This window comes from Alexandromys fortis, unplaced genomic scaffold (assembly GCF_014885135.2).
Source record: "Alexandromys fortis isolate MF-2015 unplaced genomic scaffold, M_Fortis_MF-2015_v1.1 scaffold_77, whole genome shotgun sequence".
NCBI classification, from domain to species: domain Eukaryota; kingdom Metazoa; phylum Chordata; class Mammalia; order Rodentia; family Cricetidae; genus Alexandromys; species Alexandromys fortis.
This window is the reverse complement of record NW_026067967.1, coordinates 607,793-625,578: the sequence shown is the minus strand read 5'-3', so window position 1 is coordinate 625,578 and position 17,786 is coordinate 607,793. Positions and strand designations below refer to the sequence as shown.

At 40.7% G+C, this 17,786-nt stretch overlaps 1 protein-coding gene across 3 annotated transcripts; it reads left to right on the top strand.

Moving 5' to 3' along the window:
* The first annotated feature begins 667 nt into the window (after positions 1-667).
* On the top strand, positions 668-15,999 carry Ccdc90b (coiled-coil domain containing 90B). 3 transcript variants are annotated; one of them, XM_050154483.1, is made up of 9 exons: positions 671-1,036; positions 5,288-5,407; positions 6,010-6,113; positions 7,593-7,694; positions 9,291-9,332; positions 9,414-9,485; positions 10,173-10,226; positions 12,044-12,158; positions 15,519-15,999. In XM_050154483.1, the coding sequence occupies exons 1-9, from the start codon at positions 937-939 to the stop codon at positions 15,572-15,574; spliced, it is 765 nt and encodes a 254-aa protein (XP_050010440.1). In that variant the 5' UTR covers positions 671-936; the 3' UTR covers positions 15,575-15,999. The 3 variants fall into 3 exon arrangements, with proteins under 3 accessions (XP_050010442.1, XP_050010441.1, XP_050010440.1); XM_050154485.1 differs by lacking the exon at positions 12,044-12,158 and having other exon boundaries at positions 668-1,036; XM_050154484.1 differs by lacking the exons at positions 12,044-12,158; positions 15,519-15,999 and adding an exon at positions 12,159-15,512 and having other exon boundaries at positions 668-1,036.
* Positions 16,000-17,786: the final 1,787 nt, after the last annotated feature.

Genomic DNA, 17,786 nt, shown 5'->3' with positions numbered 1-17,786 from the left:
AAAATCCTGTACAATAAGAATTTGGAAATGATTTATGTTCTTCACAATATTGATTCTTAACCTAGCTGGTATTCGCATATTTCTGAGAATGAAATTGAAAAATTAAAATTTAAAGTCTACCTTGAGTCCCTCGAGTATTAGGGGTGTGCTACTGTGCAGCAGACGGCAGATGTGCCTCCTACCTCTGTTCCCTGTAACCTCCGACAGAACCGTCTGTTTTCTACGTGGGGTCTACTGAAGCGCTTGCTGATGGAAAACAAGTTTTGTTTTTAATGAACTTCAGTGCTTGGAATGGTGACCGGTAAGTAGCTGATTCTCACAAAGTTGAAATCTAAGGAAGCCGCTGATAACGTTATTTTCAAGATTTTTACCAAATGGAGCCATTACTATAGTAATTGAAGTGGGAGAGGCGTAAATCGTGAACCTACCGACCCAGTAAGAGGAGAATTTTCGTTTCCCTTGAAGAAAGGGCCTAAAACAGTTGGTCCTCCAAGGCACCAGAGGGCCAAGTAGAAAGACGGGAAACGGCAAAACGGCGTTGCGGGATGGACTTGCCACAAGTCTCCAGGAGGAGGTTACAACGCGGTCCCGCCCTCCAAGGCTGAGGAGCGAGGACTGCAAATCCCAGGATGCTCTGCGGCTACACAGTCTCCGGAGAGCTTGCTGTGGGGTTGGAGCCCAACGCCGACAAATGGGTGCCCAGAGAGGGCTGGGGAGGGGGCGACAGGCTAAAGGGGTACGCTCGGAGTCGTTCGTGAAGTGTGACTGTGACGAGGCTCAGACTCACGTTGGAGACCCCGCAAGCAGATGTTTTTATTAACAGAACGGAAACTATATTTCCCAGCATTCTTATGGTGAGAGAACTACATTGTCAGAAAGCCTCTGCGAGGTTCATCTGTATTCCGCTTCCGCTTGCTGACGCGGATCTCCGGGAATATGAGGAGCCGCTGGCTTTGGCGGCTCCTACGCCCTGACGGCAGTCGAGGTGGCTGGACTTCAACGCCCCGCGGGCGTCTGTCGCCCGCCCTGCGGAGAGGTGAGAGAAGGAATCGCTCAGGGAAACGATTCGGGCGGGGCGGGGCGGGGTGGGCGTACTCTAGAGGACACGCCCCCTGCCGGGCCCCGCCCACAGGGTTTATCTGGTTTACTTCTTTAAGATTTTCTGTAACTCTCGTGTTATTTCCAGATAATCTTTATTCCCACAAAGGATCAAATGTCTCCTTTGATCCGGTGGATATATTTTGAAATCATATCACAAAAAACACAACCTCAAAAGTCCAGGGCTAAAATGGAATCATCTGAGCCCAGCTGTTGTTTTTAACAAAATCCTCATCGGTCGATTTTACCAGTAAGGACTCAGGAGCCAATGCTGGGGTGAAAGCCTGCTAGTTCAGAGAGGCAGAGACGGCCTTCCTCCTCCTCTGATGTCCCAGAAGCCTTCTCTCTCCTACCTCCTCAAACAAGACCTCCTCAAACTCCATTGTCCCTCCCTTCTACTTCCTGTGCATCTCTCTATCCATCATCCTGACTCACTCGTATTCTCTTTTCTTTTCCTTAATAAGCCTCTGTTCACTTCCTGTCTGCGGGTTGCTTGCTCCACCTCTTGACCCATGACTGACTGACTTTAATCCTGTTTACAAGAAAGCTCTTGAATTAAAGGTGTGTGCTAGGGAAAATCTGGAGACAGATTTTCCCAGTAAATATGGCAATCTCGAGGTTCACAGTGTGATCAAGTACCCTACAGCCCAGCAATCTGAGGCAACGTAAACAAGTCTCTGACCCCACAGAGTCATTCATCATTGCACATAAAATGCAAACACAGCTCCTTTCATCCAGCATATAGCTTTAGGGCACCTAGAATTGTCGGGCACTGGGAACTCAATGGAGACCAAGAACAGATGTGTCCCCTGCTCTCAAGGTTTACTTCCGTGGTTAGCTTACTTTCTGTAAAAGGGGCAAATAGTAAATACTTTAGGCTGTGTGGCTAATGTGGTTGAATACCACTTCTCTGTTGTTGAAGCATGAAAGCAGTCATAGATAATAGTTCCAATAAAGTTTTATTTATGGAGACAACTTTGAAGACTGGGTGTTGGTAGCCTGACGGCAGCAGCTGACTAATGCCTGATTGAATGAGGCATTACATTACAAATCAATAGTTTCGTAATATGAAAGTTGTGAATGGCGTTATGAGAGAATGTTACAAGGTACTTTTAAACCCACTAGGAGAGACCTGACCTCGGGAATCCTTGCACAGGTCCCACCAGAACAGGCATTTGTGCACGGCTCTGAAGAGTGAGTAGGAACAGGCAAACGAGAGCTTTTGGAACACAGACTGGGCAAAGGCCCCAAGAAGGGAAAGCAAGCAGATGGCATGCTTGTAGAGTTAAAGTCTAGGAGCCAGAGTGCATAATAGGACGTGAGATTAGCTGGAGAGTTGTTGGCAATGTTAAGGTATTTGGTCTCTATCCCAAGGAGCTAACGTTTGTATGACCATACATTATTTGTTGACTGAAATCAGGAACTGTACCAGTGTGACTACCCATGAGACCTAAAATCTAAGATATCATACTTGCCTCTGAGCATCACTTTTATCCATTAATAAAATGAGAATTTTAAGAATTTGGTAGTAAGCATGAAAACACTAAAGTGTTATGTAAGTATTCCTAATTCTTTCTAAACTAGAATGAACTTCTAATGAGGAAGCGGTAATTAAGGGTAACAAGCATCACTCCTAACGAAGCTGTATAGGGCAGCTACTGAAATCTACAGGTCTGATTTTTATTTTTCTCTCCTTTGGGTGTGACACACAAAAGCACATTTTTACCCCTTTCCTAGATGGCACTCAGCTACAAGAAGGCTGACTGTGCTAATCTATTTTTAAAGCATGGGTCCGCCTTTTCCAGCCGCTGCTTTTATTATCTCTTTGGTTAAACAGAATTCAGATGTGAAGCTTTCATTTTTCTTAATAATGCCTATTTCCTGCCTTCCAATCGATAAAATCAGTAAGACGGCAGGAATGCCTGGCTTCAGTGTGTATTGCCCTGTGCCTGGCACAGACCTAGTGCTTAGTCTACATTTGTTGACTATAAAGATATTTAAGAAGAAATCACATATGCCCTATAAATCACTAGCATAAAGTAATGCCTGAAATTGAGGCTGCCATTTAAGTACCTAGATATATAAGTACCTTGGGATAAATGAGGCAGACCACACAAGGTGATGGAATGTGAGCTTTGTAGTCAAAAGAACCCAAATTGAAATCCTTTTACCTGCCATAGGGTCTTTAACCTAAGCAAATTCCTTTGCCTTTCCTAAGCGTGGTATGGTTTGGTCTAGTTTGGTCTGGTTCCATTATGTAGCCCAGGATAGCATTGAATTCATGATCCTTCTGCCTCAGTCTCTTGTGTACTAGAATCACCATATCCAGTGTGAGGTACCATGTCCAACTCTAATAAGTGTTTTGTTTTGTTTTTAATTTAAAGAAGTGAATAATACTACCTTGCCTTGGCGGCATATAAGTTATCTGCTATAATACCTTGTATTTGACTATTACACTGACGGTTATTATCTTAATGTATCATAATAGTTTTATATGTGCAGAATTCATCTTCAGAGGAAATACTTTATAATAAAATTAATCAGTAACAGAGAAAAAGACTAATCTGTGTCTGAGTGAAGTTTTGGGAATTGAATGGAGCAGGACCAAAAGACTTCAGAACTGACCAGTAAATGCTCCAGGACTTAAAATCAGATTCATTGATCATGACTCACCTGTGTATCAAAGTGCTGTATGACAGAACTTTTCCTGGGTAGACACAACACACACATCTACTCACCCCAGTTAGAGAGCCCATGACAGACCAAAGTACAGATAATACCGAAGTCCAACTTGGTGACCCATGAGTTTTATTGTGGTTACTTACAAGACAGGTGAGGGCTTGCTTATAGAAGCAGAAATGACTCAGAGACAAATGTATCAGCAGCTGTCCCACCCCCACCCCAGCCTGGGTGACAGTGGACAAAGCTGAGGACTTAGAGCACACTGTACAGCCTGCAGGCAGCTCAACAGGTTGGAGAGTGTCCTTTCCAGATGCCTCGGTTGGTCTGAACCTCCTCCAGGCAGCCCAGCTGGTCTCTGCTTCTTTGGGGCAGCTGTTCTGGTCTGAATCATCTTTGGAGCTTTTCTCCTCTTTCAGTTTTGTTTGTCCGAGCCTTCTCGGCAATTTGACTTCTCCTAGAATTGTCTACACAACTTCCTTCCATTCCAGGGGGACTCTCAGCTTTTATCATTTACCCTGGCAGGAAGGGGGTCCTAGTGAACCTGGTCAGTTTCAGGGACTTCCTGAAGGTATTTTGAGTTATTTTACCTTCCTGTTTAAGAAGCTTCTCTACAAGGTGGAATGTTCCAGTCTCAGAGGAAACTGCTGCACAAGTGTCCTTAGGGGTCCTATAGACTGCGTAACAAAAAGTACAGCCCACAGCAGCACAGGGCTCATAGTCTAGGTCAGAAAGAACAGCCAGCATGCTAACTGTATCTGAGCTGAACACCGTAGGAAATAGGTGATATGGGTCCGTAAGAGAACAGAGGTTACGTTAGATAAGAACATACACATAGAAAAGTTTAGTAGCACTAAGCAACTTGCAGGCACCACAGAAAGTGGGGACACTTGGTAATTAGAATATGCCACGTTAGGATCTAGAGCAACTCTGAAAACACTTCTGAATGATGAATATGTTACATGTTTGCTGTGCACAGAATACATCAGAGACTTTTCAGATGAAAAGCGTTCAGAAGTGTTGACTGAGTTTTCTGTCCTGCCTGTTCCTGCAGTCGTTAAGTCCCAAAGAAATCACACAGAGGTCTACATTAACTATAAACTGATTGGCCCATTAGCTCGGGCTTCTTATTAACTCTTATAACTTATATTAGCCCATTATTCTTGTCTGTGTTAGCCATGTGACTTGGTACCTTTTTCACTGAGGCAGTTACATCTTGCTTGCTCTGTGGCTGGGTCAGGACTGCACACTAGGACTTCTTTCTTCCCAGAATTCTCCTGTTCTCATTGGCCTGCCTCTACTTCCTGTCTGGTTGTCCTGCCTATACTTCCTGCCTGGCTACTGGCCAATCAGCGTTTATTTAAAATAAAATTGACAGCATACAGACCATTGTCCTATACCACAGAAGAGCCAGTTAATCTGGGTGAGATTACAGGAAGAGAGCTCTTTAGAAGCCTTAGTGTGATACCACTATACATTATTACAGGATGACACTGTCTCCTCTTTTCAGGTTTCTTGACAACCATAACTAAGGCAAGTTATGACAGGAGGCCAGTGGACATAACTCCTCTAGAACAACGAAAATTAACTTTTGATACCCACGCGCTGGTGCAGGACTTGGAAACTCACGGTGAGAAATGAGTACTCGAAAAAGGAAAGCAGCACTCATATAATAAATTCCCAAGTCAAGACAGTGGCACCGTTACCAACAGTGAAGGGGGATTTTTGAAAGAGAGGTGCCCACTGTACACACAGTATTTTATAGTCACTTAGAATCACAATGTTGGGAAAAGGCATACTGTGACGAGAGGCACTGTATGATATTATATGCACAAAATAAGTTCATTGAAGTAAAAACAACAAAAAACTTTTAAAAGGCTAATGCTAAAGATTAGTAATTTCATAGAAAACTAGGCAAAGGCCATGTAAAACAGTATACCAAAAATTAACTAAAAATGTATATGGAAGTGTTAGCCACACCATCCACAAAGTACAAATGAAAGTCATACCACGTATTGCCAGTTATATAATCTATCAAAAGAGACTAGACATGCTGGGTTTTGCTGTCGACCTAGCTCTGTTGGGAACTAGAGCATTATCAGATAAGATAGCATCGTCTGTCATATTTCCACTGTAACTGCTTTAAGTATAACAGTTGGGGTGCTGAAAGGGTGTTAGCTATCTCTTCCGCTAGTCATGCCATGCTTAAATTGTAGGTTTCCTTGTATACAGGGTTTGACAAGACGCAGGCGCAGACGATTGTGTCGGTCCTAAGTACGCTATCGAATGTCAGCCTGGACACCATCTATAAGGAGATGGTGACTAAAGCCCAGCAGGTAATACGTTCTTTGTCTTATCGCTCCTGTCGTTTCCAGGGAAGGAGGAAAGGAAGAATTGGAAAGGCCTTTCACAGTCTGTCTAGAAACAGGACTGGAGTGTCCCTCACAAGAGTACAGTGTACCAAGTGTGGAATCTGGCCACCTTCCCTTGAGCAAGATAAATGTAGTGTTTCAGTCAGGAGATGGTGAAACACCTTTTCCTTTGGAAAAGCCTCCAAAATAGAAGAGCTAATCTTTTTACATGACACATTCACTGTTTTTATGTATGCATGGTTAATCTTCACAAACTTCAAAAGCTAGAAGGGACTAACATTGCTAGAAAAGACTATAAATTACCTGGCTAAAATGTTCAAATCTGAGTGGATATGAAGTTGAAAATTTTGTTTGTTTTTCCAGACAGGGTTTCTCTGTGTAGTTTTGGTGCCTATCTGGAACTAGCTTGTAGGGGCCGAATTATACAGCCCATGTTTTTATATTGTGTGGCAGCCAGAATTGTGGGCAACGTACAAGGCACAATTTGCACCTGTCACACAGAAGGTAGTCACCTAGCTTTTTGATAGTAAAACAACCTGACACCATTTTAAGCAAGTGGTCAGGATATGTTAATGTTTTGGGTTTTTTTAAATTGTAACTTGAAAATGTTAAACTTAATTTTACCCATTTGTACAGGGTTTATTACAGAAACTAATAAAGTAGTCTCTAAGTATTTTTTAAAGTTACGTAGAACAGGACCTTTTCTCCAAAAATCACATTTAAAGTTCTTTATAAAGCAAATGCATATGAATGATTCTTTCCTGTAGGAGTTACCTTTTCTTTCATATTTTCTCTGTAGTGTCAAATATAGGAGAGTCCAGGAAATTTAAACCAAACTAAATATGCTGTCCTGATAAAGGAAAATATGTAGCTTATTTTCTTTACAACCAAACCTCTGACTCCTATTTGATATCTTAGTATTTTCCTGTGGTATAAAAGTCTCTCAAAATCAAAACAACAAATATTAAAAAAAACAGAACCAAGGGGCTGGAGAGATGGCTCAGCAGTTAAGAGCACTGGCTGTTCTTCCAGAGGACCTGAGTTCAATTCCCAGCTCCCACATGGTGGCTCACAACCATCTGTGATGGGATCTGATTTCCGCCTCTGGCCCACATGGAGACAGAGCACTCATATACATAAAACGCATAAGTTAACCTAAAACATCCGTGAAACACCATTTGTTGAGGAATGTAAGCACTTTTCTTAGGATTCTCTTCATGAAAAGACCTAGGTACTGCTCTTCACTGTGAGAAAGTGAGGGGTTTTTTCCTTGAATTTCCTCGTTTTTCCTTTGCTACTTCAGACAGGTGGGTTCCATGTGTAGTAATTACATGTTTGCATGTCGGCATACTCTTTGACAGTTCCATAAGGCAATTCAAAACTAGAAGGATGCCGCCATTCCATACATGACATCCCATGCATTGTTTTCATTTTCTGTTGTAGGAAATCACAGTCCAGCAGCTGATGGCTCACTTGGATTCCATCAGGAAAGACATGGTCATCCTAGAGAAGAGTGAATTCGCGAATCTGAGAGCAGAGAATGAGGTGACAGAACTTTTAACTTACTACTAGTGATAAAAAAGTAACTGATCTCACAATTATGCTTCTTTATTAAATAGAAAGACCCCAAAATATTATGTACTACAAGTTTTTAGATTAAAATTCACTGTTTAAAGCTGGCCATGGTGATGCACACCTTTAATTCCAGCACTTAGGAGGCAGGGGCAGGGGGATCTCCGTGTGGTTTAGGCCAGCCTGGTCTACATAGCACATTCTAGGCCAGCTAGGGCTACAAAGTGAGATCCTGTCACAGAAACCAAAAACAAAATTCACTGTTTAACCTTAGCTAATCTTTATCTGTAAACCATTTTTTGCATACATATTGTAAGTTGTTTTTATAAAAGGAGAAAAATTTGAGTGCCAATATAAATTTTCTAGTATAGCTTATCATATGTTATTCTTTAAACTGAAAGTACTGTGATATTCTCCATTTTATTTAATGCTGTTGTTTGACAACATGAGAAAAATGTATTTTAAATACTTATTATTTTTAAATTCTGTTTATATGTATGTGGTTGTATGTGTATGGGTGCAGGCGCCAGAAGAAAGCATCAGATCCTGTGGAGTTGGAGCAACTGGACTTGATTGCTAGAAACCAAGCTACCACTAGCCATCTCTGTAGACCCCCAAATGTATCTTTGTGGTTAAGTCAGAAATTGAGTTCTCTACTAGCCAAAGTTTAAGATCAATTTGGAGAGGGTTGGGAGGGAAGAGGAGGGGGACCGTAGAGAGAGATATACCCTATGATACCTACAGAGGTCAGAAGAGGGTATCAGAGTTACAGGCAGCTGGCCCCTATCAGACGTTGGTGTTGGGAACTTTAAACTCAGTCCTCTGAACTAGGAGCACGCAGTCTTAACCACTGAGCCACGTCTCCAGCCCTAGCTTAAATATTTTAGAATTGAAAACAACATGGGGTTGGAGAAATGGCTGAGATGTTAAGAGCACTGGCTGTTCTTCCAGAGGACCCAGGTTCAATTTTCAGTAGCCACATGGCAGCGTGTATGTGTGTGTGTGTGTGTGTGTGTGTGTGCGCGCGCGCGCGTGCGCGCGCGCGCTCACGCGCACACGCTCAAAACACCAATGCACATAAAATAAATCTTTTTTTAAAAAAAGCAAATCATTTTAAAGGTAGAATCTAATACCAGGACTAAATGTTTTCTACCTGATGTTTATTTAATGACTACAGTTGTCTTAGTGTTTTGCTTTTTAAATCATAATCCTGTATTAAAAATCCATAGAGGTACAAATTCTGCTAATCTAAGTTTTCAAACTTTTTTTCATGTTTATTGCTGCTTTATTTATAATAGCTAGAAATTAAAAACAGCCTAGATGTTCATCAATGGACAAATAGACAGAAATGGGGTAAATTTATACAAAGGGATATTCTCAGCATTTAAAAAAAGGAAATCATAAAATTTATAGGCAAATGGGTGGAGCCAGAGAAAATAATCCCGAGTGAGGTAACTCAGACTCCAAAATACAAATGTAATATGTATTCCTTTATATTAGTTTTCAAACTTTTAAAGTAACACTCGGGACTTTTGGATTGATGCTAATTGTCACCTCTTTTACACCTAGAAAATGAAAATTGAATTAGATCAAGTTAAGCAGCAGCTGACCGTAAGTGAAATTTATTTCACTGGTTTTGTAACAAATACCCACTACAAGATAATTGTTAAAAATACTGATTTTTCTTTAAAGCATGAAACCAGTCGGATCAGAGCAGACAATAAGCTGGACATCAACCTGGAAAGGAGCCGAGTAACAGACATGGTAATATGCTTTTTAAAAAATTAATTACATTTTATTCATTTTGTGTATGTGATTTGTGTGGGCACACTGGTGAAGGTCAGAAGACTGACTTATGGGAGTTAGGTTTCTCCTTCCACCATGTGGATCCTAGGGATAGAACTCAGGTTGTCAGGCTTGGTAGCAGGTGTCTTTAGCTACTGAGCCACCATCTCACCAGCCCAGTAATGTGCTTTTGTTTTGTTTTGCTTTTTAATATTTTTTTAGTTATGCGTAGATGTGAGGATGTTGTGTGTCCACATGTGGCTGTCTGCATGAGCGCAGATACCCTAGGAGGCCACAAGTGTCAGGTCCCCTGGAGCTGCTGTTATAACTGCTGTGAACTGCACTGTGTGGGTGCCAGAGATCAAACTGAAGTCCCCAGGAAAAGCAGCAAGCACTCTTGATGACTGAGCATCCTCCCAGCACCTCCAACAATGTGCTTTTAAATGAACTTTTTATTTTTTTCCCTTTTAAATTATGTATAACCTTTTCCTGTTGTCGTTGTGACGCATGGAAGGTGAGGGATAACGTCACAGAATCAGTCTGTCCTTCACCCGCCTGTGGGCTCCCAGGACCCTCAGGTTGCAGGCCTGTGTGGCAAGTGTCTCTCCCCACTGCGACATCTTGCTGCCCCTCTTTCTTTTAACCTTCTGCCTCTATATCCTTTAGTTCACAGATCAAGAAAAGCAACTTATGGAAGCAACCAATGAATTTACCAAAAAGGTAAGGCTAATATACAGAAGTTCCCCTCCCCTTATGTCATGTTCCTTGTTTGTGTGACACTTTGGTGTGCATCAGTTTGTAAAAGCTTGGACTTCACATACCGAGCCTGTAGGATCTGGTTTCCTCGCAGCTCTTTCAGCCCGCCAGCCTCTGGGGAAGCTGCTTCGGAAGCGGGGCTACATGAGCTGCACCCTTGGAATAAGAATGAAAGCCTCCCAGGGCTACAGTGGCCACTCAGCACGCTACACTCGCAGGGACTAGAGTTTGGTTCCCAGCACTCACAACCACCTGTACTTCCTGTTCCAGGGGATCACATATCCACACAGACACAATCTAAAATAAAACAAATACTTTGAAAAACTGAAGTAAGGATTGGGCATGGTAGCACTGCTTTTAATCTCAACACTTGGGAGACAGGTGGATCTCTGTGAGTTCAAGGCTAGCCTGATCTCTACATAGTCAAGTCAAGGTCAATCAGAGCTACACAGTGTAACTCTGTTCTGAAAATAATGCCCCCTCCCAAAGAATTAACTTGTTCATGACATACTTTTCAAATTTTAACTTTTTATATAGATAATAGCTACTTTTATAAAAAGAAATTCACTATTGTTTAAGTAAATGTCTAGATTTAAATAAACATTTTAAATCATAGTAAATATTTACTATTTATTATATACTAGCTACCATTATACATATACTTGTGTCTGCTACGCATTTAATCTTCAGGCCAGCCTCTATACTGAGTATTATTTGTACTTTACAGTTTGGAAAATGATACACGAAAAGGTTAAAATCATACAGCCAGAAGTTGATAGAGTTGAGAAAAGAACATAGATTGTAGGAGCTGGAGTTAAGAGCACAGGCTTCTCTTCCAGAACCCAAGTTCAATTCCCAGCACCCACATGGCAGCTTACAACTGTCTGTAACTCCAGTTCCAGGGGACCTCACACCCTCGTACAGACATATACAGGCAAAACAGTAATGCACATGAAATATAAATAATTTTTTTAAAAAAGAACTCAGATTCTAATCCAGGTGTGGTATATAATCCCAGAACTCAGGACTGCCATGAGTTTGAAGCCAGGCTAGATTACTATGCAATATCCTATCTCAAATAAAGAATCCAGGCTCTGAACCCTGTACTTAGAGGTCTGCTTACATTCTCAGTAATCCTGAATATATTAATTAAACAATAAGTAAAATCTAGCTTTCTGACTTAGCCTCATCCTTTTCTTTAAAAGTTCTCTTGCTCGGAACTTGGAGATGGAAAGATCACCTGTGCTCTTTCAAGAATTCGTTTTCTTAGACTTGTTAGCCAGAAAAAATAGATAATTAAGAAAATGAGCAAATTCTCTCAGCTAATTTCTGAGCGCTCTTCCCTATACTGCAGAGTTACCCACCAGGTGTATGCCAGTTCCTTGTATATTCATCTCCGTTCATATTATAAACTTGGATGATTTTTTTGGCAAAATGTATTTAAAATATGCTCTTATGTTTAAATTATTAATAATATTCCAAGGACTTTACCTATAAAACGATAGGTGTGACTAAAATGTTTACTTCTTAGTTTATCATATATATTTAGGTCTCAAATATCTTAGGAGATTTTTAGTAGGCTGTGCCCAGTATTGAATAATTCGAGGAAATTACCTCCAGATACGAAATTAGGGGAATTTTTTGTTACTTGGCAGTATTCATTTACTATTAAGACTTTATTAGATGCACAGTTAGCACACAATTGAAGGTTTTAATATAAATGTTTTGTTCATATTACATAGGGACAAAAATATAATTCTTTTTATTCTGATTTGCTATAGGATACCCAAATTAAAAGTATTATTTCAGAGACCAGTAATAAAATTGATACTGAAATTGCTTCCTTAAAAACACTGATGGAATCAAACAAACTTGAAACCGTTCGTTATCTTGCAGGTAAGTCTGTCAGAAAGGAAGTGCTGCTGACAGTTTTTGGATCTGTTGGTTCCTATGTGTCTGGATAACTATTCCAGGAGAGAAGAAAAAGGAGCAAAATACTCTTTACTGATTGATACCCTGCTTTGCTTGAAGTTTCAAGATTGAAGTTTATCAGGCAACTGGGCAATTCAGTTAGAGAAAAGGGTGTCTGGCTCTTGAGAAAATAAACCCAAGAACAAAGTGGTAAAATTAATTGGGTAAATTTTTGGGGGAAAAAATCATTTTATAGTTTGAATGGCATTAGAAAGATCACTGAAGTAGATGCAGGCTGTTAAAAAAAACATAGCAGAAAGGAGTGGAGGGTCCGGAAACATCTCACCCCAAACCGACTGAGCACACAGATACCATCCCAAAATTAGATTGTCTCCTTTTGAGCTCCACAGCTTCAATCTGACTGAAGATTTCACGGCCCCGTGTAATAGGAGAATGTACTGGTTACGTATTACTTGTCTTTCTCCTTTTTCATAAAAGCAATGTGTTTTTATTTAAATTATCCATATAATTCAAGAGCAGTGAAAATTCCCTCACCTTCTTTATTTACTATTTGCAGTTTATCTCTTGTCTGCTATATACAAGTTATATATCTACTTATAAAAAGGAATTATACATTATAATTAACTCTGTGTGTTCAAATGTAACTAAATGTCTTAAGTATATTTTAACATTAACACACATCTTTTTATTACAAAAGATAGTATTCTGTTGTTCAAAATGTTATAATTCCCCCAACAACGTTGCTTTCAATTCTCTGTCCTGAAGAGCCCTGCCAGTCTGCACATCCGTGCACGTGCGTGCTTTCTGAGGACACACGCTGCTATACCCTTGTTGCTATGCGCTTAAAAACTTGGAGTCAGAAGATACAACTGTTTTAAATGTGTGCATTAACAAAATACTATAAAAACCCTGATCATAGTGGTTTTCCAGCCAGCCCCTGTCTGTGGTGATGTGACCAGTTAGAGGATGGAGTCAGCCCTCAGCTGATGCTTCTTTCTCTTTCTTTCTTTCTTTCTTTCTTTCTTTCTTTCTTTCTTTCTTTCTTTCTTTCTAATTTTTTAAAATTAAAAAAATTAAATTTTAAAAAGCTGCTTCTTTCTTCTTAATTTTTTAAATTTTATTTTATTTTGTGTGCACTTGTATTTTGCCATGAGTGTCAGGTCCCCTGGAACTGGAGTTACAGACAATTTTGAGCTGCGATGTGGGTGTTGGGAATTGAATCTGGGTCCTCTGGAAGAGCAGTCAGTGCTCTTAACGACTGAGTTATCTATCTGTCCAGCCCAGCACCTTCTTTCTTAACTATGACAGCTCTTGTTTTTTATCTCCTTAACATTAGGTTCCTTCTTAAAATTCAGATTAAAAAAATAGTTCTAAGACAGCAGTAGTGGCACTCGGGAGGCAGAGGCAGGCGTATCTCTGTGAGTTCGAGGCCAGCCTGGCCTAAAAGAATGAGTTCCAGGACAACCAGGGCTGTTACGCAGAGAAACCCTGTCTCCAAAAACCAATAAGAATAATAATAATTCTAAAGCTAGGCTTTGAAGACCCCTACTCTAGAAAAATCTGTAAAAGCGAAGGCCTTGAGCTTAACTGTAATGCTAATCACTCTGGGATGCTCACTCTCTTCTAAAATCAGTACCCAAGTAACAAAGGAATGGTTTCGAATTGGAGCTGGCATTTTCCAGTATTCTCTAGCATATTTACTTACAAAATACCACAGTTAAAAACAAATCCCCTTTACCCTCCAAGTTGAAGATGGTGACATTTTCTAAAAAGCTTTCATTTAGCAGTTTACATCTCCAGGGTAAATCTAATAGGCTTAGTGGTAGCAAAAGAGTAAAGCAAATTAGCGATTGTTTTAAAAAAGATTTTTCTGGGTCTAGAGAGAAGGCTCAGTGGTTAAGGGCATTGGTTGTTATTTTCAAGGACAAGGGTTGATTCCCAGTACCCACATGGTGGCTCACAACCTTCTGTAACTCCAGTCCCAGGGGATGCTGTGTTCTTTTCTGGTCTCAATAGGCACAAGTCACACACATGGTTCACAGCCATACATGTAAAATACACATACACACAAAAATAAAGACTTTCCTGGTCATTCTTCTTTTGTTTTCTTCACTGAGGATTTGAAATCAGTAATACTGAGGCATTTTCTCCTTCCTTCTTTAAATATGTCTTAGTACTGTTGTTACTGGCAAGCATTTTAGGAAGCCACAATTACGTATTTTTAAATAAGTAGGAAGATACAGCCTAAGTGGACCTACTTTCCCTAGAATACCTGAGATGTTGCTAATAAGACAATAAGGTCCCATTTACTGAAGATTCACAAACACTGTAGGATTTGGCTGTCAATTTGCCCAAAACTTCTAGGCTTAGCCTCCCAAGTATCTGGAAGTATGGGGCACAAGTCTGTGCCCAGAAACCTCAACCTTGACTGAGAAAATACCTCCATAAGGTCAGCCACGCCTGTGGGGAATTTTTTTTTTTTTGGTGGTCAAGATCCATTTCAGAAAGACTTTATTATAACTGCATTCTATAATGACAAATATTAATTATTGTGTGGTAGGCATGGGACTCCCTGGCATGATGGCAGTGTGAGGACTGGTCCAGGACATTCACCTTCCCTATGTAAATTTAAACTAAAGTGCCAGTCCTTGAAGGGAAGTCTTGGGCAGGCTATCAGCAGTGCGGGTGAATTCCTTAAGATACGTTGTGTAGAATAGCCCCATCGTGTACACTCTTGGAGTTGGATTCTATAGAACCTTAAGAGAAACCCTGACTATGTAATCAGACTCATGAAGATGAGCTAAGCTAAGAATTGGCCCATAAATCTGTTCGCATATTTTGATGTTTGATGTGAGAGGGCTCAGGCCACTGTGGGTGGTGCCACTGACCTCTGGGCAGGCTGAAGGCAGGCCGAGTATGCCAGTGAGCAAGCTGGTTCTGCTTCAGTTCCTGCTCCATGTCCTGACCTCCCTCAGTGATGGAGTGTGACCTCAGAGTGTAAGATAACATAGACCCTTTCCTCCCCAGGCTGCTTAGCTACAGTGTTTATCACAGCAGTAGAAACCCTAAGACACAATGCTAGCAACTTTGAAGTACTGCTCACATAACTGTATTTTAAAATTATTTTTATTTTTACTCTCTGCAATACAGGAGGCTATTGATATAAATCTTGCCTTACAAATGCCTTTTATCCTTAGTTTAGTTTTCTAGGGAATAAAGAACATGGGCTATAAATCTGATTTTGTTTCTGTTTATTTAATTATTATTTTACGACCCGAAATTAATTAAACTATAACTTGTAACATAGCTTCTTTTCTTCCACAGCCTCGGTGTTCACTTGCTTGGCAATAGCATTGGGGTTTTATAGATTCTGGAAGTAAAATCGACACCCCTGCTGTTGCTGCCCATCACTCCTTAGAGTGTACTACTACAAATTCTTCAAAGTGCCTATGGACTAAATAGCAGTATTTTGGTGTTTTATTTTTGTGTTGTATGACGTTATTGTATTGAAGAGCTGTCTCCCAAAGCCTGGTTTGTCCTTTTGGTAACTACAGCAACAGAAACAGTTTTTACATTTGAGTTTTGCAGCTTTATAAATGAAGTAGGATTTGTTATCAGATTGCATACTTGAAAACAATTCTATAGTCTACATACTTACTGGATTTTATGTCCCTGCTGATTATTGCAGTTAGTTTTTTTATATAAAATAAAAGACTACAGTGAAGTTGGTTGGATTTTCTAAGTAACTTCCTATGTAAGTGGAGTTTTTTTGTAGTGAATAATAAATTTTAAAATGTATACCCTATTACAAATGTGTTATATTTAATATGAAATATATGGAGATACTCTGATTTTTATGTATATACCTTTTTTAACTTTTCACATATGTACAGCAGTTTGAGGGGTGGGTTTTTGTGTTTTGTTTTGTGTAGACAGATTTTTCTTTGGGCCTCCTTTCACAAAAAATGATATAGACTTATTATTAATTATGAACGCTTGGCCTTAGCTTACACTTGTCCCTAACTAGTTCTTAGAACTTAAATTAAGCCCTATCTTTGAATGTACACTCTTTTACGTGGCTCGGTTAACCTTGACTCTGTACTGCCCACCCTGCTTCCTCTCCATCTGGCTGGCAACCCTGCTGTTTTCCTCTCCGAGTCCTCTCTGACCCCAGAAGTCCCTCCTACCCTCTTCCTGTCCAGCTTATGGCCATTCAGCTCTGTATTAACCAATCAGAGTGACACCTCTCACAGTGTAAAGGAATAGTCTGCAACAATTCTGTTTGTTTGCTGCTCCCAGGGACTTAGCCTAAGCCTTAATGCAAACCGGCTGATCAGCCACCTCCATTCCCTGGCGCTTCCTCTCGCCTCTCAGATTCACTACATGAAACAGACTTTCTCCATCATCCATTTAAATTGGCAAACACCTCAGAGAGAGAGAGAGAGAGAGAGAGAGAGAGAGGTAACCATATATGTAGATATGTGAATATCCATCTCAAAGAGAGTTAGAGATTGGAACCCTAACTTCCTGAACCAAAAAAGAAAGAAATTCAAATTTTATTGTTTTCTTTTTGTTGTTATCCATCCAGTCTTCTACATTTTTCTTACTTTTCATTTTTGGGCAGTTTTTGTTGGTGTGTGTTTGTGTGTGTGCACGCGCACACGCGTGCTACTACATGTATATGCATGTATACAAGCGTGTTAGTACATGTGTATGCTTGTGAAGGCCACACGTCATCAATGAGCATCTTCCTTATTCTCTTTCTTACTCTTCGTGAAACAGGATCTCCCCCTCCCTCCGCTTCCCTTCTTCCCCCCTTCCCTCTCTCCCTTTCCCCTCCTCCACTCTTTCTCCCCCTCTCCCCCTCTTCCCCTCCCCTGTTCACCCCCCAAACTTGGGATTTTCCATTTCTGCTAAACTGTCAAACCGCAGGAATCCATCTGTCCCTGCCCCCAGTGCTAGGATTGCAGACAAACTGTACGCCCAGGTTTTACAAGGCTGCTGTGCATGCAAGCTCAGGTGCTCCAGACAGTCTATATTTTTCTAACATCTTAGTTCTCTATCCAGATTGAAAGTGCTAAGCATTTCGCAAGATTTCATAATGCCTTGGCAGAAGCTTTTAAAAAGGAAAACAAGTTTAATTCAAAATAATCCTGCCAGTTTTTAAGACACAAACTATACAGGAGATAAAAGGTATCTCGGTGTCTTTGAAAGAGGTCTCATTTAGTCCTGGCTGGCCTCAGATGGGCTACATAACCAAGAATGACCTTGAACCTCGCACGTCATGGCCAGTGTGAAGTGCTGGATAGTGGACCTAGAGTCCATGCGTGCTGGCAAGCATCTTCCAGCTGCTCTTCACCCCACCCCAGCCATGGCGCTGTTAACACTGGCTTACAGACTGGATTAGCCTGAGCTGATCTCTGCGATCCTGATGACCCCAGGATGACCCCATCTCTGGCTCACCATAGAAAGAAAGAGGGATAGAATGGAAATGCTTAGGAGCTACATCAGAACCACAGCTGCTTTTTCATCAACAAAAAACAAAGTCTCTAAACTCAGGGGATTATGGGGGAAAGGAGAAAACAAGCCATG